This window comes from Lemur catta, chromosome 16, assembly GCF_020740605.2.
Source record: "Lemur catta isolate mLemCat1 chromosome 16, mLemCat1.pri, whole genome shotgun sequence".
Lineage (NCBI taxonomy): Eukaryota > Metazoa > Chordata > Mammalia > Primates > Lemuridae > Lemur > Lemur catta.
The window spans coordinates 16,680,596-16,703,088 of NC_059143.1; the positions used below are offsets into that span (position 1 = coordinate 16,680,596).

The following is a 22,493-nucleotide window of genomic DNA, read 5'->3' on the forward strand; positions in this document are numbered from 1 at the left end:
TGTACTGACGGAGACAACCGGCATTTCCAAGGAACATTTGACCCATTGACAATTTGCTGTCTTTGTAAATGTTTGAATTTGTAAACAAACTGGAAGAGACAGTCAAATTTCTCCTGAGAAATGAAAGATAAAACCATCCACACTGAGGAGCTTCTCTCCAATGCATAAACAACCTCTGATGAGGAGTTGCTTTGGGTGTTCTCGTGAGTCAGCACGAAGAACAAAGCAGTTGATATGGAGAGTTTAACTAGCGGCTTCACCTGGTTATTATTTATTTAACTAGCATGTTGGAGATATTACCAAAGCAGGGCTACCATCAAAATGAATAATTGTCTTTCTGGTCTTTATTTACTAGGATTACCTGGTGCTGCTCCCCAGGGACTACTATGAAGCATCTGCCCTCCAGCTGCCAGTCACAGAGCCATGTGCCTCTGCAGGATCTCCCCAGGAAAAGTTAGTACGGGACAGGAGGTGCAGCCGCAGCATTGTCGGTGGGGCATCTAAATGAGGAGCCTTTAATGCAAGGGTTCATGAGAGGGCTCAGGATCCCAGCTGCAGGCTGGGGCTCCGGATAATTATTTGTGATTTTCTTCCCTATCTTACCTGTGTCCTTCAAGTTTGAATCACAAAGCCTTTTGCACACCGTAGCTGGTTTAGGAGTGGCCACCATGCTCTAGCGTGTGGTAATGCTGGTGCAGGCCCAGGTAACACCCTCAAGGTCATGCATCCGGTGAGGGGAAGAGCTTAAACTAGAATTTGGGTTTGTGGACATTTGTTTCTTCCCTTCTTCATGCAGAAGAAAATTTATTGCTTAATTTCTGTAGTTGACACTTAGTAAGAATTTGTTAAAGGAGTGATGAATGAATGAGTGAATTGAATGGCTAAGAGTGGTTGGAGATGCACTTTGATATCTCGTTTCGTGTTCTCAGTTGTGACTGTTGATTTTGTTGTTGTTATTGTTGTTGAAGTTGCTTGCTTTACCAGCATTTGCCAGTGACCAGATTCCCCTGCACCCTGGCTTGTGAGGCCAGACACTTCCTGCTTGAGGGACAGCCAAGACCCTTGGCAGTGCGACAGCCCACACCCGCACACCCCGTCATGGTGGACCTCAGCGGGAGAGAGGTGGGACAGCCTTTTATTTGTTGTCAAAGCTATTCCTACCTCTCCATCTGTGTCTGCTGAAAACCCTTGGCCACAGTTGCTTCTCAAACTCAGGGGAAGCTGGTAGAATTTCTCAGAGGTGTTAATCAACATTTGCTGAGTTCTCTGGGCTGGGGCTGGATGGTACACACTTTGAAGCCATGTTCAGCTTGTTCTTTGAGCACTTTCTAGACAAGGCAGGGGATGGGGCAACCATAGAATCCTTTTCTTTTGGTTACCTGGACTTACAAGGGGGCATCCTGTTCTACCTGATTCAGGGCAGGATCTCTCTTAAAAGACAGATTAGACTCAGTCTAAAAGGCTTCCAGAAACCGCACAGCTTACCCTAAAAGGATACCACATTCACTGACTGTTCAACCCCTTAGGCTAAGCAATTTGTAACAGCTGAATTCCTTGAGTTTAGAATCCGGAACTGCTACACCCCAAGGCATCTACCTCATGGCTTGGAGAACAGGTTGCTACAGGTCTTGCCCTTGCTCCTTTTCCAGGAATTCTTTGAGCCTCATAACCAAATTTAAGATTTGAGTTAGAAGTACAGTATATCAAATAACACAGCACAGCACCTCGAAATGAAGACACTGGAAAAAGCTTTCTCCACTATATTTTCGTTCTTTACTTTTTCTATAATGTTCTCTGTTTTATACCTTTGAGGAAAATGTACATTTGAGGGATTAAATTTGTGAAGTGAAAATATACGTGGAATTAATTTTAACTGAATATTTAGATATGTACACTTCTGTGAACTATGTTCCTAACATTTTGAAGGTAGCAGTTAAAGGATTTTATATATATTTCTTAAGTGTGGTCTTCATTTCATTTTATTAGAATTTGTATTCTATGAAATAAACTTGATAAACTTGTTGTGACAAGTAAAACAATATGCATATGCATAATGAAAAACAAAATGGTCTTCCCTTACTCCATTCTCATACCACGTTTGTATCTCCCTGTCTATGCTGTGTGCATGTACATGTACATACACACACGTATATAGGTGTAGGTTTTTACATACATACATATATACATAAAATCCACACACACATACAGAAATACACATATATGTATGTGTTTGTGTGTGTATTTGTGTGTGTGTGTGTTACCCAGACAACGGGGAGGTACAGTGGCGAAGGGCTAACCTCCAGGAAGTGATGCTGATGACTCATCAAGAGGGATCCTCACCTTTGATTTAGCTTAGAGCCACAGCACTGAGCATGGTGGCTCATGCCTGGCTAATTAAAAAAAATTTTTTTGTAGAGGTGGGAGGTCTCTCTATGTTGTCCAGGCTGGTCTCAAACTCCTGGCCTAAAGCAATCCTCCTGCCTTGGCCTCCCATAATGCAGAGATTACAGATGTGAGCCACCGTGCTGGCCAAAATACAAAACTTTTTGAGGGCCAACACGACGCTCAAAGGAAATGCTCATTGGAGCATTTTGTATTTTGTATTTTGGGATTTGAGATGCTCATCTGGTAAATAGAATGTAAATATTCCAAAATGCAAAAGAAGTCCAAAATCTGAAGCACTTCTGGTCCCAAGCATTTCAGATAAGATATATTCAACCTGTATAAACTTAATTAAGTTTAAATGTAGTTTAAAATAAGTTCCTCAGTTGCACTAGCCACATTTCCAGTGCTCAGTAATCACATATGTCTAGTGACCACCCTATTGGAGAGCACAGATTATAGAATATTTTTGTCATCACAGAAAGTTCTAGTGGACAGTGCTGTTACAGACCCTTGTGCTAAAATTCAGAGACTTATGGAGTTAGAAGAGGCCTTAGAACTAATCTGATTTCCCTTCCTGTGAAAGAATTCTTTCTGCATTATCTTTGTAATATATTATATTCACTTAACCCTCTTTTGAATACTTGAATCGATGAGAGGCTCACTTGTTTTAGAAGTGGCCTGTTTGCTCTTTCATATTTTTATAACTCTTTGGCTCTTTGTGCTTCTTTCTGGGTGAATTCCTCAAGACTCTTTTATAATACATAAATATTCTATTTCACTAGCTCTGGTCTGGAATTTATCCAGTTTATTGATTCAGTTTAATTTATACTTTTAATTTTAAAGCTTTTGATTGACTCTTTCTCATATTTACTTTTTCTTATCTTTTCTGCCAGTTTTTGTTTCACAATGTCATGTACTTTTTAGTGGAAGTTACTCCTTTTATCTTTTTGAATATCCTAAAGCCCTTACATCGAGGTATATTTCAGAAATTAGGAATTTTTAAGATTTTTAAAAAGAGAACATCTCCAGTGAGGTCTGGAGCAACACTCTGCAGTCAAACCAGTTAACCTTTCTCCGGTGAAAAGCATGCCTAGGCACACCAAGACGGATACAGGAAGTCTATGTACATAGACTTATATCAGCTCAGGTCAGACTTTGCCAGCAAATGATGATTGGTTAGATTAGGTTTTACCATCACAAAAGTTATAAAACTAATTTCGTTTTCAGAGTGGGGGAATTTCAGATCATGGACCAGGGCACTTAAAGTCTTTGACAGACTATTCCATAAAATTCATGTTATTGGAAGTGAACTCATCTTGTAATTGATGATTCTGTTACCTTTCTTCATAACAGATTTCTTTATATGTTTGGAAATTTTGTTTGAAGGCATATTGGCTTATTTCAAATGAGAGGCTTTTATCCTCCCTCTTTCTCTACACCTATCTCAGCCTGGTAGTTTTACAGTGTGTTACCTAGTCAACTGGACCTTAGCCCAGAGCCGGCCATTACAATGTGCACCTCTGTTGTTGTGATAGTGAAGACAGGGCAGATTGAAATACTGAGTGGGTAGATGGCTTATCTCAGTTCCTGTCATGAGGTCAGATGTTTGATCTTTGGTTTCCAAATTCCACAGCTTCTTAAAAAGCCCTAACCCAGGTGGTGGATTGGCAGCAATATCATTTTTAGCTTCTTTTCACGATTAGATGGAACCCTCTTCCTTGGCTTCAAAAACTGGGCCTCGATCTGGCCGCTGTCTCTTATGGAGCATTTTTAGTTCTCTTTACTCTATGTGAGCTGAACTACCGACCCAAACAGCTGCTTCTAGACCCAGAGGACAACAGGCTTGGGACTTAAGCCCCAGTGCCATTTTACTTATATTCTATTGCCCATTTACTTTTGATCCCAAATGGATCTTTTTGTTTTTCTTTTAAAACAGTTTATCCAGAGTTGCTGTCCATTGGAGCAGAAGAGCAAACATGAATTCTCTGTGTCAGCTGAACTGGAAGTCACCCATCTTTTAAAAATGCTAAATTCTAACCTATTTTTATTAAAATCCTCCTTTCCTTTCCCACAGCTCAGACACTGATCCATAATTCTTCTCCCCTTTTCAAAGAAACTTCTCCAAAGAATTGTCTGCACCCCTGTTTCTAATTCTTTCTATGCTGCTCACACCTCAACCCACTTCAGTCTGGCTTCCACCTCCCACTCCATTAAATTTTTTTGCCAAGGCTTCCAATGATATCCTTGTCACTGAATCCAATGTGTATGTTTCAGTCCTCATCTGTTTAAGTTCTCATCAGCTTTCAAAACTTGCCGAACCCTCCCCTATGTTCTAAAAGACTCTCTTGTTTTTCATAATTTAAGAGTGATCTGGTTCTCTTTCTACCTCTCTGGCTGCTTTGCCAAAATATCATTTACAGGCTCATTCTCCTGTCTAGCCATGAAATGTTAGAATTTGTCAAGGCTCAGTCCTAGGCCTTGTCTCACTGCTCTGTATTCTCTCTCTAACCACTCTCACTTATGCCGTATGAGACACCAGCTTCACACGCTTAACTCCCCTGTTCGTATGCCCGGTCCTACCTCTCCTTTTATATGCAGGGCAGCAGATCCACCTTCCATCTTGACATTACCTCTGTGATGTCTCAAAGCCACTTCAAATTCCATTGCAATGTTCCCTACCTAAGTCGATGCTACTACCATCCATTTCATTGCACAAACCACAATTCCTAGGGTCATCTGTGGCTTCGTACATTCCTTCCCCCACCAAAGCCAATCTATCCCCGAGTCTGTGTCCCAATCTGTTCTTGAAAATCTCCTTCTATCTCCCTTGTCCAATATACCACCATCTTTCATGAAGATCTTGCAGTAGCCTCCTAATTAACTCACCCACATCAACTCTGGCCCACTGCACCTCCCGATTCATTCTCCATACTATAGCCAGCACGCGTGTTCTGATGGGAATATCTGATCATCACGCCTGCCCCCCCTACAATGATTGAAAGATTACAAGAGCATCTCATTGCTCTTAGGACAGAGATCATTTTAACATGCCCTTCCTACCTCCCAATTTTATCAGAGCCCCTCTTGCTCTGTTCCTCGGCCACTCTGGCCTGCCTTCAGACTCCTGGACTTGCAGTGTGGGGGACCCTACAGCCTTATGTACTGTAGTGTAGCCTCCTACTGCAGGCTGGTCCCTCTGCCCAAATGCTCTTCCCTCCCCTTACATCCTGTTATCTGCTCCTTGTCCTCCATGCTCAGCTAAGTTGCTGCTTCTTCAGCGAAGCCTTCTCTCCCTCACCTCCCTGACCAGCTCAGGCCCCTGTCTTACACGTTTCCACAGCACCTCTGCACAGCATTTATCACACATGTAATTTTACACAGTATTTGTCTAATTATCTAATTATTGGATTAAAGTCAGTCTGAGGGCGGAGACCATGTCTGCCTTGCCTCCCGTTGTGTGCCCATCACCTGGCATAGCGTAACATAGATGTTCAGCAGTGGTTGTTGGCCAAATCATTTGAATCCTCATATTGAGATTGGACTTGTTAGTTATCCTTCTTAGCTTTGTGTGAGCATCAGATTTGATAAACCCACCTTCCACATCTTTATCTTGGAACACTAATAAGTAGGAGAATGCAGTTCTGTGCCACAAAACCAGAAAGATTCCTCTAGTTTAACACTGGTTTTGTTTAAATTCCGCTTTTGTAAAGACAAATAACTGATAAGAACAGCATATAATGAAGTTTCTGTTTGCCATCTTTTATGTCTTTTGTCTTGAGTTTCTCAAAACCAGCTTTTCCCATCAAGTGAATTTTGATTTATTCTAACAAGTCTTCCAAAAATCAATCCTTAGGAATCAGAGTGGACAGAATAGTAGAAATTTATAATGGAGTGCTGTGGTAGAACTGGCAGCCAGTAATAACTTCTAGGAGAGAACGTGGTACGTCGTTAACGTGAGAGTATTTCGTGGTGGGGTAAAGACAGCTAAGCCGTTATTTGGAGATACCCAGGGGAGAAATGCTGGCAATAACCTCTCCATGTGGACCAGTGGCAGTGCCATATTTCACTCTATAGCATACAGTCAGAATTGGTGTGGATAATCTGCATTTTTTTCCTGAAGGAAGTTTTTCTATTATTTCAGCAATAGAAAAATCACTATGGCAAATAGCAGTTATATGATTCAGAGCTGTTCAGAAAGAACAGTGAATATGAGTTACCTGAAGCCAAGAAGAGGGGGGACCATTTTAATCAAGTGTGGTGAAGCTCACCTGGGCCTGAGCTTCTGGGCTGAGGTGGGTCACTCTGCTAGGGAATGAAGTTCTAATATTGGCTCAGGTATTAAATACGCACACACACTTTGACCCGACAATTTCAACTCTAGGAATGTTACAGACATATTAGCATGAGAATATACACATGGTGATGATTGGATAGCATTACATGTTGTTAGAGACAACTAAGTGTCCATCGATAGGAAATTAGTTAAATAGTTTTATATTCCTACTATGGGATGCTAGGCAGTGATTAGAAAAATGAAGTGTATCTGTATATGCTGATAAAGACACTTGAAATACCAGCAAGCGAAAAAAAGCAATAATCATAATTATAATCATCAATGTTTTTATAATGCTTATTTTGTGCCAAATACCATTCTAAAAGCCCTACATGTATTAATTCATTTCATCCTCATAACAGTCTTAAGACGTGGGCACTATCATTATCCCCATTTTACACAGGAGGCATACAGATGTCAAGTAACTTGCCCAAGCTCACACAGCTGGAGGCAGTCTGATTCCAGACGCCAAGCTCCTAACCAATAGGTGGTATGGGGGTGGGGGTAGGAGACACTTTTCCTGTAAAGAACCAGATAGTAAATAATTTGGGCTTCGCAGGCCACATGGTCTCTGTCACCGTAGTGCACAAGCATCCCAAGTTGCTACGATCACAGCTGTTCTTAAAAAAACAAAATATGTGTGTACATATTCAGGAATAGAAAATAATTTGGATGTATGAAAACCGAGCTAGTAATAGTCATTATCCCAGAGTAGGGTGTATGTGTCACTTTGACATTATTTCCATTCACATAATTTAAAATTTCTTTTTTAAAGAACAAAGAGTCTCAAGGCACACTTCCATCCCTCTTATCCTGCACTGGTGATTCCTTTTTACTTCCAGTTTCAGTGTGTCTTTTACCTTGAGAAACTAGTAGCTGAAACATTCCTGGGGAGAAAGAATAGAAACCCCTGTGCTCCATAGGGTTGCCAGATTTAGAAAATAAAAATACAGGATGCCCCGTTACATTTTGAAGTGCAGATAAACAGTGAATAATTATTTGTTGTTTATCTCAATGTAAAATTTAACAGAGCACCATGTATTTTATCTGACATCCCTCCTTATGGGACCATATTTCTCACTAAGATGACTATAGAAGTGCTTCCAGAGTGTCTTCTTAGCTCTTTTTTCGCCATCGGATGTGTAAGTGTAGCTGGTATGTTTCATGTTGGTGACAATCTGTCTGCTCCTCCTCTCTGGCAGGTGGAATTGCATCTGCGACTGCGTGTGCCACAGGTCGGCCACTACGTGGTCATGCTCGAGTATTCCACGAAGGCAGCCCAGATGTTTGTGGCTGATGTGAGAGTGGAGAGCCCCGGGTCTGTTCTAGCAGGCCGGGTGAACATATACAGCTGCACGTACAGGTAATCAGCCCCGCCCCCGGGAACTCCTCTGTCACAGAACAGTTAAGAAATATGCCTTGGGAACATTGGTTTTTATTTGCATTGAAAAGTTGTTTCCTTTTTGGGGCAGATCTTGAAAACACGCAGGTGAATAGTCCTGTGGTCCAACACTATCCCCACCGTGGGTACCAGGAGTCTTCTCTGTTGGCAGCATCTTGAAAATGTTGCATGTTCTTAAACAGCTGTGTGCTGTACCTGCCAACTGGGTTCAGATTCACATGAAGCAGCACAACCTCTTTATTTGATTCTCTGTCCCTCTGGTGTGGGTCAGTGAACTCGGTGCTCTCACCTCAAAGGCTGTGCCAAGTACAGGTGTGCGTGGCATAAGGAAAAGACTGGTTCTCGATAACGTGAGGAGGTGCACACCCACCCTCAGAACTGAGGACAATGAATGTTTGATGATTGTCAGATGAAAAAACTGGACATGAAAAGAATGGCTTTATTCTAAACAAATTCTAAAAGAGCTGTAACCAACAAAAGACTTAAAAATTTGCCCTGATGAAGTTCTTCTCTTCCAAGAGCGCTGACAGGGGTTTATTAAAATGATTTTCTTTGCATATTTCAAGATACATGCAAATGTTCAGAGCATGCTTTAATTAAAGAATCAGCCCAAGGGGTGTTTCCACATGAAATTAATTGTTTAATAAATGGCACTGCAAGTCGGAGTCCCTTGAAACAGCGGGTGGAGAACTGCAGTAAACCCATCTAGTTTTTGGCCAACACCTTGAACATTTTATTACCAACATTTCATGTTGCTTTTTGTCAAACCCAAGATGACCTGAAGAAGTTGGACATTTTCCCTGTTGTGAAAATGAAAAAGACTTATGAAAAGAGTTACTTTTAGTAGCTTGGAATGGAAACTTCTGTGAGACTTGATAAATGGTTCTAGAATTAACGCCATGCCCTCAACAACCCTGCGTAGTCGCTGTGAAGGCTTTGTCTCTGGGATGATGATAGAGAAACCAAAGGACATGATCGTATTTGGATTTTTAACAGGAGCATGAGATGGGCCTAAAAGAGTTCTCCAGAATGTTCTGTCATTATCTGAAAATATAAGCTGCATCTATAGGTGACATTGGCAAGCACTGGAACAGACACTCCAGGTGGGTGGGTCACCACGTCACCGGAGGCCTGGAGACTGTCAGCCCCAGGGTCTGGGGCAGGGCTTCTCCACACCACGTCCATCCAAGCCCACCCCCCAGGTCAGCTTCTGACTCCTTCGTCCTCCAGATCCTGTGGCTAACTTCCTGTCTCACAGCACACACAGTGGAGATGGCTAAGGGGACAGGAGGAAATATTCATGATGACCCTGGTGACCCTCTGAATCATCTCAGAAGAGCTCTGAGAATATCTATGCCAAGGAGAGGAGGGGTTTCAAAACCAAAGAAATAAAGATCACCCTTGCTGGATTCCATGAATATTGTTTCATGACCTTTGTCTGCATGGAGTTATTGCGGGTGAACTGCATGTCACTCTGCAGATCATTTTGGCTCTGAATGTGACAACACCAAAGTTCTGCTTCACGAATTTCTATCCTTAGAATCTCACGATGGTATTGTATTAGACTATTGTATTTAACCACTCCCAGGAAAGTCCCAGGGTATCTTTTTGCTAAAACACTTCCATTTTCTCTTCCTTGCCTGTCATGTGGACAAGTGAAAATGAACAGGCTACAAGTATGGGGGTCCGAAAAATATGGTGCAATTGGAAAATATTTGACCTATAAAAACCTATTTCAAATGACTGGCTCTTTCAACATTGCAGCATCTCCTGCTGAGGTTTCAACTTTCCCTAGCATTTCTCAAGTGAGTTCTAATGATGTCAAAAAAATAATATTCCACCATAATAGCAGCAGTGCTAATAGAAATACCACTTTTCAAAATAGTGCTGTGGTAAATAAAATCTGATTTCCATAAGAAAAATGACACTTAATGATTAAATCAATCCAGTTATTACTGTTAGTCTATTTCTCAGTAAGAATTAAATATAGAATAAAGATAATGCTAAATAAGTGAATCACTTAATATATTTAACTCCCAGGATTATGCTTGAATCCAAAAGGAATGTGTTTTAATGGACACACACACACACACACACATATACACTCACACAAGGAAAAAGAAAAAATATATTAAGTTTCCAATATATACCACAAATTGCACTTGCCTCTTTATATATTTTATCTCATTTTAATCCTCACCAAAAAAGTCACTGCCTAAATTATTACAAATATTTATCAGAGATGGTCATTTTGTTTTCATATGACACTACTTCCAAATTATATTTACAGATAGAAAATGTGCTATAGAATATGAAGTCAGAAATACACTAAAAAAAAAAAAAACAAAAACTTCCCTTATGGGTTTTACCATCAGAGTTGTAGTCTTTGATTCAAAACTGTGAACTTTTAAGTGTTCCTGAACTTTATACCTCACCTGATGTGATGGAGGGAAGGGACACCACTGGTAGAAATGAAGGAAGAACCGTGAACAGACTGAGCTTTCAGAGGCAAATGCTGGGTGTCCCCCAACATCGAGGAAGGCCAGCCATGCTTACTGACTTGGCGTGGGATGGTCGCTGCAAGGCTAGTGGGTGACTTTAATTGCAAATGGTCCTGAGAATACTGGCTATGTGTTAGAGATATGCCATTACTGGCCCTGAGTATGATGACTAAACCAAGTGTTCCATTGGAGCTGAGTGGAAAACGAGAACGGCAGAGGGAAGGGTCTTTTCCCCACGGAGACTATGGGCTGCATCCCTCTTCAACTCATTATGCGGGGAAATTCTCTATTGTGCATCTGGGTATAAGCGGGAGGAACCAAGAACAATCGGCCCCCCTCTCTCCCCGCATAGGGAAGTGCAAAATGAGGGAGACTCCGGGAGTCAGGCTAAGGAAACTCTTTCCCTCTTGCAGCTTCCTCTGCCGCAGCGCTGTGATTGATCGCATGGGCCGCATCGCTGTGTACGAGCTGTTGGCAGATGCAGACGTCCAGCTCAAGGCGCACATGGCCCAATTCCTTCTGGTACACTTCTGTTTTGCCTGTTGAGTTTTAGAAGCATTTTATTGATATCTATATTTTTTAAAAGCTTATTAAAACTTTGACTGGGATTGCATCTATAAAATTATAAATGCAATCTATAAAACTAACCTGTGAAGAATTGCTAGTTTAATATCTGTTCTTCCCATCTGAACCTGACTTGCCCCTTCATTTGTTGGAGCCTTTTTGATACTGCCTCATAGAGTTTAGTCATCAAGTTTAAACGCATCTCACAAGTTCCCATTTCATTAATTTTTATTCATTCCTACTATGATGAATAAAACATCTTATATTTCCTAATTTGTTATTGCTGGAGTATAGAAATGCCATTGGTTATTGTTTATTTTCTTTCCCATTTTACTATTTTATTATCTCTATCAGCTTCTTGGTAAATTTCATCACAATTTCAAAGTTTAAAATAACCTTTGTGTCCTTCCTTGTAAGGCACAACTTGAGCATTGAGAATTATGAAAGACAGAGGCAATGGGATCTGGCTAGGAAGGGGTGGCCAGATTTACAATAATTCTCAGGGAATTTAAGATTATCTAAGGGTGAAGCAACTTCCTGTTACTGCTAATATTAAGCATGTATCACACCCAGGGAAATGCCAGGCCAGCCTGTACTAATGTGTTTTAAATATTTGTGGCTGACAGTATTAAAAACTTTGACCTTGCTCTCAAGAAGTAGCTGGAATTCAGTTTTTTTAAATTATCATTATAAAATTGCAGCTCTTTTTTTAAACATAGCAATCCAAGTGCATCTAATCCCTTCATCTTTGGAAATTACAATGGGGCTGAATCTTTATCATTTAAGCATAGGCTTGCCCTTTTTGAAAGAGTCCAATGTCAGTGAGAGTCAAGGCTGACCAGAATACAAGCTCCATGAGGGCAGGAGCATTGTCTGTCTTGGACTTGCAAGACCCCCTAATCTCAGTAGTGTTCAATAAAAATTTTCGTTGTTACTGAATAGCTTTGCAATCAAGCTGGTAATACATTTTTGATTTAAAATGAAATATATTGGTAAATTAATGACTGAGTTTCTTACCTGACTCAAAAGCTAGCTCTTGAGACAGTTCCTTTGACAAAGTCCAAATGTGTCTGACATACGAGTCCTCCCATGTTAGGAAGGGTCCTGCAGTGCCAGTCCAGCCCTCTCTTTGAACAGCAGGCTCTCTGGCCACCTGCCACATTTCCCCTCTTCCTGCCAAGGGTTCTGAAGAGCCAGCCTTGGCCCAGGGCAGGAGAGAAAAAACAGCCACCAAAAGTTACTGAAAAGAGTTGTTTTGGGACTTTCCTAGGATTTGGTTCTCAGTTCTGTTTGTGTAATTATTCCAACAGCAATGTAGTCAGTGATCCTACATGACAGTAAAAAGGATTCATTGCACGTAATGATACTATAGGGCATGCCATCCTGCTACATTCACTACTTTAAAGTAATGGTTATAATTTTTCTGGATAAATTCTTTACTTATAGCTTTCTAAAAAGAGTGTGCTAGACCATACCATTGATTTTGCTGATAACTGCAATGTGCCTTCTTGCCTTGTATTTGCTCAATAGCATCAAATTTGTATCATACCCACTGAAGAATTCTCAACTGAATATGTGAGACCTCAAGTGCACTGCATTGCCAGTTATGGGCGATTTGCTAATCGAAGGTAATGTGTGTCCTTCCTCTCTCCCTGTTTGTGCTCTGAGTGATACTGAGATGCTTTTACCTTATACTTAACTCAAAAATGATCATAAACCAAGGTGCTAAAGGCTGGTGATGGATTTAAAATAAAAAGCAAACAAAAACCAGCTGAATAATTTAGCCTAGAGGTCTTTCCAGAATTCCATAATATCAGGAAGCTGACACAGTAGCAGCTGGGGACATGAAAAAGCCCAACTTTCAAGGGCAGGGACTCTGTGCCTTATTCTGAGCTTTTGAAAAGATTCATTTTGTCTCAATCCTTTTAATCACTGTGTCTGCGGCTCTTCGTTTGAAAAACCATGAAAATAATGACATCTATCTCACAACTCTGTCATAAGAATGAGCTAACTAATGCTCACTGGGGTTTTGGTAAGGTTATTTTGCTGTAGATTCAAAAACAATTTATAGACACAGGCATGAAATCTTGTGCTCGTGGTTAGGACGATGGGAACCACCGAGACAATGCAAATCTGGCTGTGGCTAAGAGAGATGCTGTTATTTGTTCTCTTTTATACAGTGTTATGTCAACATTTATGACAAGAGCTGAATAATTTTTATTGCATTGATCTCATTTTAACAATTAATTTTGGCTCGGGAAAGGGAAGTTTCAGTAAGTTTCTTTCTAGCTTATTTTACTTCAGAATTAGGATTTTCTTTCTGTTTTAGCTAGTTGTATTGTACAGGCGGCTGAAATACACGTGGCTAGTGGACTACATGGTGTTACCCTTAGGGAAAGATCTCCAGAATCCTGTGGATCCTTTTGACGTTCCCATGGTCCTATGCTCAAAGTCTGTCTCTTCACTGATGGACAGTCCTGTGTTCTTGGTTGATGTTAAAATATTCTACTTTTCAGTGCCACCTGTGTCTCCCAGGCCCATGAAACTCCTCCCATGGCATTAATTTTGGACATCCCAAGGGGTGGGCCTGTCCCTCGTCTGCCCCAGGATCCTTCACCTTCTGCTGATGTTGTGACTGGAGTCACCTTGAAGGCACCACAGGTACAACTCCCCTCGAAGTGTGCTGTTCCTGAACGAGGGGTTCCCTAAGTGTGGCCCCTGAACTGGCAGCATCCATATCACTTGGGAACTTGTCAGGAATGCAGATTCACAGGCCTCACCCCACACCCACTAAATCAGAAGCTCTGGGGGTGGGGGCCAGCAATCTGTGTTTTAACAAACCCTCCCTGTGATTCTGATGCCCCTGAAGTTTGAGAACTTCCCCTGTCTTTGGTGGAGAACCCCAGAAATGCAGGTGTCTGGTTAATCCTGCCTGTGACCACCCCAGCTTGACGCGCCCTTTCCCTCCTGAGCTCTGTCCCCATGATCCACATCTTATCTTTTGGCAATTTGTCAGGCCTCACATCGTGATACCTCATGTTTGTGTGGGCTGCTGCTGTTTGACGTTGTTGGGTTTATTAGTTTTCTTCTCGAGTTAGATTGTAAGATTTTTAGAATAGTGGCTGTGGCTGAAAAATGTCTTTATATCCCCCACTGCACCAACGTAGTACCTTGCAGTCAGGAAATTCTCAGTGAATGTTTATTGATTAATCAGCTAGAGCGTGAAGGTGAAATATTATAATGTATTTTTTCGTTGTAAACTATAAAATCACAGGACTTTCTTGGTTCTGGATTATGGAAATATACTTAATATTCTGATATTAAAGGTTGAATATCCCTTGTCCAACATGCTTGGGATGAGAAGTGTTTTATATTTTGAAATATTTCATATTTTGGAATATTTATGTTATACTTAACAGTTGAGCATTCCTAATCCGAAAATCTAAAATACTCCAATGAGCATTTCCTTTGAACACCATGTTGATGCTCAAAATGTTCTGGATTTTGGAGCATTCTGGATTTTGGATGTCTGGATTAGGGATACTCAACCTGTATTCAGTCCTTGTAATCCCAAAGATGGTTCATGCCAGTTCACATTGCACTAAGTTTGGAAGTTAACAAGATCTGAAGGATAAAATTGATTAAGGTCTCATACAGGGAAGGCAGCCTGGAATAGTAGGGGGAGATGAGTTGAAAGCAAGGTGACAGAGCTCAAGTTCTCATCTAAAAGATGAGGATGATCTTTTATTATTATTGCTGTGTTGTTGTTGTTGTTTGCAGATTAAAGGATTTATTATTCACACAATGAAGCTTTCTGGGGAGAGCGGGGCTCACACCTGAGCTGGAGCAAAAGGAGGGCTATGCTCTGCTCTCTACTGTGTCTGGTGGGTGTGGAGGGAGGACTGGGCAGTCCAGGGAGGGCTCCCTCTCCCATGGGCTGGAAGTTGTGTGGTTTGAACTCCCCACCCTTGCCTAGGGAGGGAGCCTCTGGGCTTTCTTATCAGCTTGTCCAGTGTGGGGCAGAGGGCAGAAGGGAGTAATGGAGCCTGACAGCTTTCAGTGGGCAAATATCAAAAATTGAGTCATGGCAGGTGTGGTGGCTCATGCCTGTAATCCCAGAACTCTGAGAGGCCCAGCTGGGAGGATCACTTGAGGCCAGGAGTTTGAGACCAGCCTGAGCAACATAGCAAGACCCTGTCTCTACAACAAAATAAAAAATGAGTCAGATGTGGTGTCATGCACTTGCATTCCCAGCTACTCAGGAGGCTGAGGCAGGAGGGGATTGCTTGAGCTCAGGAGTTTGAGGCCGCAGTGAGCTATGATCATACCACTGCACTCTAGCCCGGGCAACATAGCGAGACTCTATTTCCAAAAGACAAAAAAAAATGGAGTCAGACTCTTTATTACATAGTTATTATGAGCAGTACTGCTATGAACATTCTTGCCTTTTGGCAAAACATATGCATTTCTGTTGGGCATGTACTCAGCAGTGCAATTGCTGAGTTATGTGTTTGACGTTGGTAAATATTAGGCTGGTGCAAAAGTAATTGCAGTTTTTAGCATTGTTGAAATTTGCCATTTGATATTGGAATACATTCTTAAATAACTGTGGTTATGTTATACATAATTTTAATGTGCATTTCTTGCTTTATGTTTTTTTGCTAATGACTTATTACTTGCTGTTTATTTTATATTTAGTTTAGACTATGGAAATGATGTTAGATAAAAAGCAAATCTGAGCAATTTTTTTATTCAAGTTCAAAATGGATTGTAAAGCAGTGGAGACAATTTGCAACATTAACAACACATTTGGCCCAGGAACTGCTAGCAAACTATACAGCACGGTGTTTCAGGAAGTTTTGCAAAGGAGATGAGAGCCTTGAAGATGAGGAGCACAGTGGCCAGCCATCGGAAGTTGACAACGACCAATTGAGAGCAATCATCGAAGCTAATCCTCTTACAACTACACGAGAACTTGCCGAAGAACTCAACATCAACCATTCTATGGTCAGTCATTTGGCATTTGAAGCAAATTGGAAAGGTGAAAAAGCTCAGTAAGTGTGTGCCTCATGAGCTGACCGAAAATCAAAAAAATCGTCGTGTTGAAGTGTGACCTTCTCTTCCTGTACGCAACAATGAACCATTTCTTGATCGGATTGTGACTTGCAAAGAAAGATGGATTGAATACAACAACCAGCTCAGTGTTGGACAGGGAAGAAGCTTGAGAGCACTTCCCAAGGCTAAACTTGCACCCCAAAAAGGTCATGGTCACTGTTTGGTGGTCTGCTGACAGTCGGATCCATTACAGCTTTCTGAATCCCAGCAAAACCATTACATCTGAGAAGTATGCTCAGAAAATCAACGAGATGCAACAAAAACTGCAACACCTGCAGCCAGCATTGGTCAACAGAAAGGGCCCAATTCTTCTCCATGACAACACCTGACTGCATGTTGCACAACCAATGCTTCAAAAGTTGAACGAATTGGGCTACATAGTTTTGCCTCATCCGCCATATTCACCTGACCTCTCACCAACTGACTACCACGTCTTCAAGCATCTCCACAACTTTTTGCAGGGAAAGTGCTTCCATAACCAGAAGGATGCAGAAAATTCTTTCCAAGAGTTCCTTGAATCCCGAATCGTGGATTTTTACGCTACAGGAATAAACAAACATTTCTTATTGGCAAAAATGTGTGAATTATAATGGTTCCATTTTGACTAATAAAGGTGTGTTTGAGCCTAGTTATAATGACTTAAAATTCATGGTCCAAAACTGCAATTACTTTTGCACCAACCTATACTACCAAATGGTTGTCCAACAAGATGTACCAAATTGCCTCCCTCCAACAACATTTGTGGTTGTTCCACAGTTTGTCGACCCATTCTACGAGTGAGAGATATCTGGTTTGTTTCCAGTTTTTGTGATTACAAGTAAATCTGCTATAAACATACATGTGAAAATTTCTGTATGAATATAGATTGTCATTTCACCTAAGTTGTTTTGTTTTTTCATCTTTAATTACTCTGTGATTCTAATTATTCACAGCTCTTCAACTTGAGAGGTTTTTTTTTTTGTTTGTTTTTTTCTCCTTTTTTCCTCTTAGAATGAAGTGACCCTGAGAGGACTCGTACCACACCTGGGCCGATACATCTTTGTTATCCACTTTCATCAAGCAGCACACCCGACATTTCCCGCACAGGTGTCGGTGGATGGCGGGCAGCCGCGGTCAGGTGAGCTGCAGGCCCCGCTAGCCCGCCTGCTGCATCCTTGTAGTCCTGTGACAGAAAGTCTTCTCTCTACCCCAGGTTCCTTCCAGGCCTCTTTCTGCCCCCATGTACTTGGCTGCCGGGATCAAGTGGTGTCCGAAGGCCGAGTGGAGTTTGACATCTCAGAGCCTGAGGTGGCCGTGACTGTGAAGGTTCCAGAAGGAAAGTCCTTAGTTCTGGTGCGTTCTGCTTGTCCCTCAACGTGCTTCTCCCATGGCTGCCTTGGTCAGCCATTCTTTGTGTCTGTGTGGCCCATGGTCATAATTCCTCCAAGGAGTTGATGTCAAATTTATAGAAAAATGTTTAAATTTTACAGTATCTTTTACCAAATAAAAGAAGGAAAAAAGCACATGATAACACAAGTCCAGGGAAATGGGACTGATGGAGAGCAAGTGTCTCGTTTGTCCACGGGCCCCTGCTCACCACGGCTCACCTGGCTGGCCTCTTTCTGAAGCATTTAACACTCCTTTCTTTTGGCTTCTATATGTGTTTTCTCAGTTTTCTCCCACTCTTTCTAGTGCGTCCTCGGTGGTTTCTCTTTTCCCGTCTCTGTATGTGGGGTTCCCTCCTTGTATCGTTTCCCTGTAGATACGTCACCTGCGCCCATCAATTCTGTCCTCTCCTCTGTGGGAAGGACGCCCCACATCTGCAAATTCCTCTCTGATCTTTCCAGAACTCCAGGCCCAGTGTGTGACCGCCTGCTGTGTACCCGTGCAGCTCCAGGCCTCACAGGTCTCTCACACACAGCCTGCTCCCTGCACGGCCCCAGGGCGCCCCACCCTGTTCACTGCCGTGATGATGGGACCCAGCACCCGGGTCTCACTGAGCCCTCTTCTCCACCTGCTCTGTGACCACAGCCTGGCACCATGCGCCATGGTGCACCCTCTGCCACGTCTCTTTGAAGCACCTGTTCCATTCTGGTTCCATTGTTCTCCTTGACTATCCTCGCAGACAGGTGGGGCCAACCACCTGCCATGGTGTCCCTTCTTCCATCTCACCTCCATGCTCCTGGCATGGAGGGCTCAGAGCATGCCATGTGACTCCCCACCACTGATGGGATACTGTTCGTGTGCTTCCCTCCGATCCACATGCTTCACTCTGGCATCCAGGGCCCTCACCACCTCTGTCTAATTCATCGTTCATCCTCCTCTCCTGCATTCCTCTGCTCCAGGGCTCCCTTCTCTGGCCGAGCTAACCCATGCTCAAGACCCCTGATACGCCATTTCCTCTCATGCCACCAGGCTTTCTCATGCTGTCCCTTTTTCTAATACTTCTGCCCACTTCTCTGCCTGGAAAAATCCTGCTGACCTATTCGCCCAGCTCAGAATTAACTCGTCTTCTCTGCAAAGCCTTCCCTGCCCTGGTGCCCTCCAGGTCTGTGCTGTGCCTCCTCTGCCCTCTGAGGGTGTCGTCTTCCTGGGGACAGCGCCCTGACTAGTCATTTTGTATCTCGTGTGCCTAGAACACTGCCTGAAACGTGGCGCTTGGCAAATGTTTATTGCATTGAATATGATGAGAGCAGTAAACTCTCTGTGAGCCGTAGGCTGGTGTGCAGTTGTTGAAGATGTTTGAAAATTTCTACAGCATTTGCTATAGACATAGTCTGATTTACACAGGCAAAGGGAACTGAGTAGTACTTTTAAAGACTGGGGCTGCAGTTATTCATGATAGAGTACCAGGTATGATGTAAACTTCAGAAGCAAGCCAGGGCATTGCTCTTGCTTCTTCAGTTTGCTCACCTTTAAAAATGCAAAACAGCAATACCTAGAGATCCAGGGGACTCTCAGGCATGGGTCACAAAGGCCCTGCTTACCCTCCAGTTCCCCAACCCAGCTAGTGCTTGGGCTGCTGCTTCTCTGAGCAGGTCAGGGTCTGCCTGGGTGCTCGCTGCTCCCTGCACAGCAGTGTGGATTGAGCCTCCAAGCCTGGCTTGTGTGTGCTCTTGTGCTTTCATAAATCCTGATTCATTTGGCCTTGGACTCAATAATAGAGAGCATTGTTCTTGGTGAAGAGAAAGTCCAGGTTGAGTATCCCTTATCTGAAATGCTTAGGACCAGGAATGTTTTGGATTTTGGATATTTTCAGATTTTGGAATATTTGTGTTATGCTTACAGGTTGAGCATCCTTAATTCGAAAATCTGAAATCCGAAATGCTCCAAGGAGCATTTCTTGTGAGCATGACCTTTGAGCATCATGTCAGTGCTCAAAAAGTTTCAGATTTTAAAGCATTTTGGATTTTGGATTTTCTGATTAGGGATGCTCAGCCCGCATACTGAGTAGCCTTAGGTGTGCCTGTCATTGAAAATCCAAAGGCATGCTGATGGGTTTCTTTTAGGTCCGAGTTCTAGTGGTGCCTGCAGAGACTCATGACTACCAAATACATCACAAAAAATCAGTGGACAAGTCATTCGAGTTTATCACCAATTGTGGAGGAAACAGTTTTTATATTGAGTAAGTGTCACTCTGTGGGGAGGCTCTGGAATGCACGAGGCACTCCCGCATTCCTGACCAGAGCGAGGCCCAGGGAGGGGCTGGCCCTTGGGTCTCTCCTCTTCCTCTCACCGCCCAAGGGAGTGGCAGTGAGTCTGGGTCTGGGGAGGAAGACACTTCCTGTGCACCGGCCATCCTCCGACAGACCTCACCATACGCCATCTGGGAACAGGGACCGCCCTCAACTTTGAACTCAGTGGAGGTCCTCCCCCCAAGCTGGATTCGGGGGCTGATTAGGAGTTTCTCCTTCTCCTTGCTGCTTCCTGTTTCCCACGAAGATTCCTGAAAGACACAAAACAGAGCGGCCTCCACTGGGAAGGACATCAGTCCCACTCCCCCTTGGCCACCTGACTAGTGGGGCGTGTCCAGAGACACGACCTCCCTGCCCTCTCTCCATGCACCCATGGATGCCAAGAGCTGGGGCAGCCCTGAGCATCGGGTCCTGCCGTTCTCTTCTGAGGACCCACCCCAGCCCCTCGCAGGCTTCCTGAGGCACCCTGGGGCTCCGGGGGCCCAGGGAGACAGACACCTCCAGTGTGGTGAATCTTCAGAGCAAAGGCTCTGACAGCTGTGGCTTAGGGCCTGCTCAGCCACGCCAGAGCCCTGCAGCCTTGGGCATGTTGCTCAGCTTCCAGGAGCCTCAGTTGCCTTATCTGTGCATTGGGGCTCAGGCCTAATAGGTTGGGAGGTTGGGAGGTCACGTGAGGTGTAGATAAGGCCTCCAGCACACAACATTCAATGAATGTTGGCAATTCTCCTCCTCTTCATTATCTTTGGTTTAGTTTTATTATTGCACATATAGATGTATTTGGGGGGGGCAGATGCTGTATTGAGGTATAATTCACACACCACAGAGTTCATCTTTTAGGTGTATTTTCACCCTTTTATTCCTGCCACCCAAGTTCCCACTGACCAGTCCTGTGATGTCTCCTTTTGCAGGGGACACATGGGGCTGAGTCCGGGTGGGGTGTCTTCCCACTGTTCCCAGACTGCAAAGCCCCGAGCCCCTCCCAAAGTCACTGCTGGTGGAGCAGGTGGTGCAGGGAAGGTTGGAACCATTTCCAGGCACACCTCCCGGGGCATCACCACGACTCGTTTCTGTCTCCACAGCCCCCAGACAGCCTCCGAATTCTGTAAGAATTCTGCCAGGTCCCTGGTGGCCTTTTACCACAAGGGCGCGCTGCCTTGTGAGTGCCACCCCGCCGGGGCCATCAGCCATCCCTGCAGCCCCGAGGGTGGGCAGTGCCAGTGCCGGCCCAACGTCATCGGGCGGCAGTGCACCCGCTGTGCCCCCGGCCACTACGGATTCCCACGCTGCAAGCGTAAGTGCACATTCCCGGGTGCCCAAGGTCTTCTCTGGTCCTGTGTGGAAGATGCTCCTCTGGGCAGATGCTCATTCTAGACCTTCTCTGTGCTGGAGACTCACCTGGAGAGCTGTGCAATGCAGAGTCTGGTTCAGGAGACCTGGGCGGGGGCCTGAGACTCTGCATTTCTAATAAACACCCAGGTGACGCCCATGTCGCTGGTCCACGGACCACACTCTGAGTAGCAAAGGTCTAGAAGATAAGTGTTTGTGACTCCCATGCCGTGTGACCTATGCATTTGGCAAAGCAGGTGAGTATAAATAGTCTTAAATGTCAGAGTCTTGGACAGCTCGGTCCCTTACAGTGGAAGCCCAGCCAAAACTCAGTTGAGATAGGAGAGCCGGGGCCACACAGGTGTCCTGCTCACACGAGAGGCCCTTGGACCTTTGTCTAAGAACTGTCCTGTGGCCCGAGGTGTAGGGTCAGCCCAGTTTATGTGGCAGCAGTGAGGAGGGCCCTGCAGCACGAGGGACCTGCTGCTGCGTCCTGCCCTGACCCTGGGCTCTGGACCCGCAGTGCACTGGGGTGACGTGGATGTAGAGCCACTTCAGGGAGCCCGTGAGCGTTCCCCTGCCTACTTCCAGAACCCCCGGTGGACAGAAGCCCCGCATTAGGATGGCACACGGCAGCCCTTGGTCGGCTCCTCAGAGTATCCATCCTGGAGCCAGTCAGTCCAGCTGTGCCTCATCCTGCATCTACACGCTGTCTCTAGGGGTCTTGGCCTCAAGAAACGGGTCCTTCAGATCAAAACCTTTCTCCCAGATCCCTTGGAAGCTTCTGGAAATCCTGGCAGTAGGTGCAGTCCTACTGGAGGCCAGGTGGCACCTAACCCTCACATGGTGTCTCTTTATCCCCTGGCCAGCGTGCAGCTGTGGCCGGCGCCTCTGTGAAGAGCTGACTGGGCGGTGCCTGTGCCCTCCCCGCACGGTCAGGCCCCAGTGCGAGGTGTGCGAGACGCACTCCTTCAGTTTCCACCCGCTGGCTGGCTGTGAAGGCTGCAACTGTTCCAGGAGGGGAACCGTCGGGGCCGCCACCCCACAGTGTGACCGGGACAGTGGGCAGTGCAGGTGAGCCCGGGTGGAGTAGCCTGTCAGGTCCCATCACAGGGGCAGGGGGCAAGATGCCATCTGTCCATGATGGCCGTGGACACTTCCCACCCCCCACCTGTCTGGGAGAACCTGGTGCT

At 44.3% G+C, this 22,493-nt stretch overlaps 1 protein-coding gene across 1 annotated transcript in view; it reads left to right on the forward strand.

Moving 5' to 3' along the window:
• Window positions 1-4,478, forward strand: part of LOC123621710 (laminin subunit alpha-3-like) — a 37,706-nt gene extending 33,228 nt beyond the window's left edge. Inside the window, exons 11-13 of the mRNA XM_045527619.1 lie at window positions 356-453; window positions 969-1,122; window positions 4,322-4,478. Coding sequence (XP_045383575.1) covers window positions 356-453; window positions 969-1,122; window positions 4,322-4,471 — 402 coding nt within the window. The 3' untranslated portion in view covers window positions 4,472-4,478. The remainder of the gene's footprint in view (window positions 1-355; window positions 454-968; window positions 1,123-4,321) is intronic.
• Window positions 4,479-22,493: the final 18,015 nt, after the last annotated feature.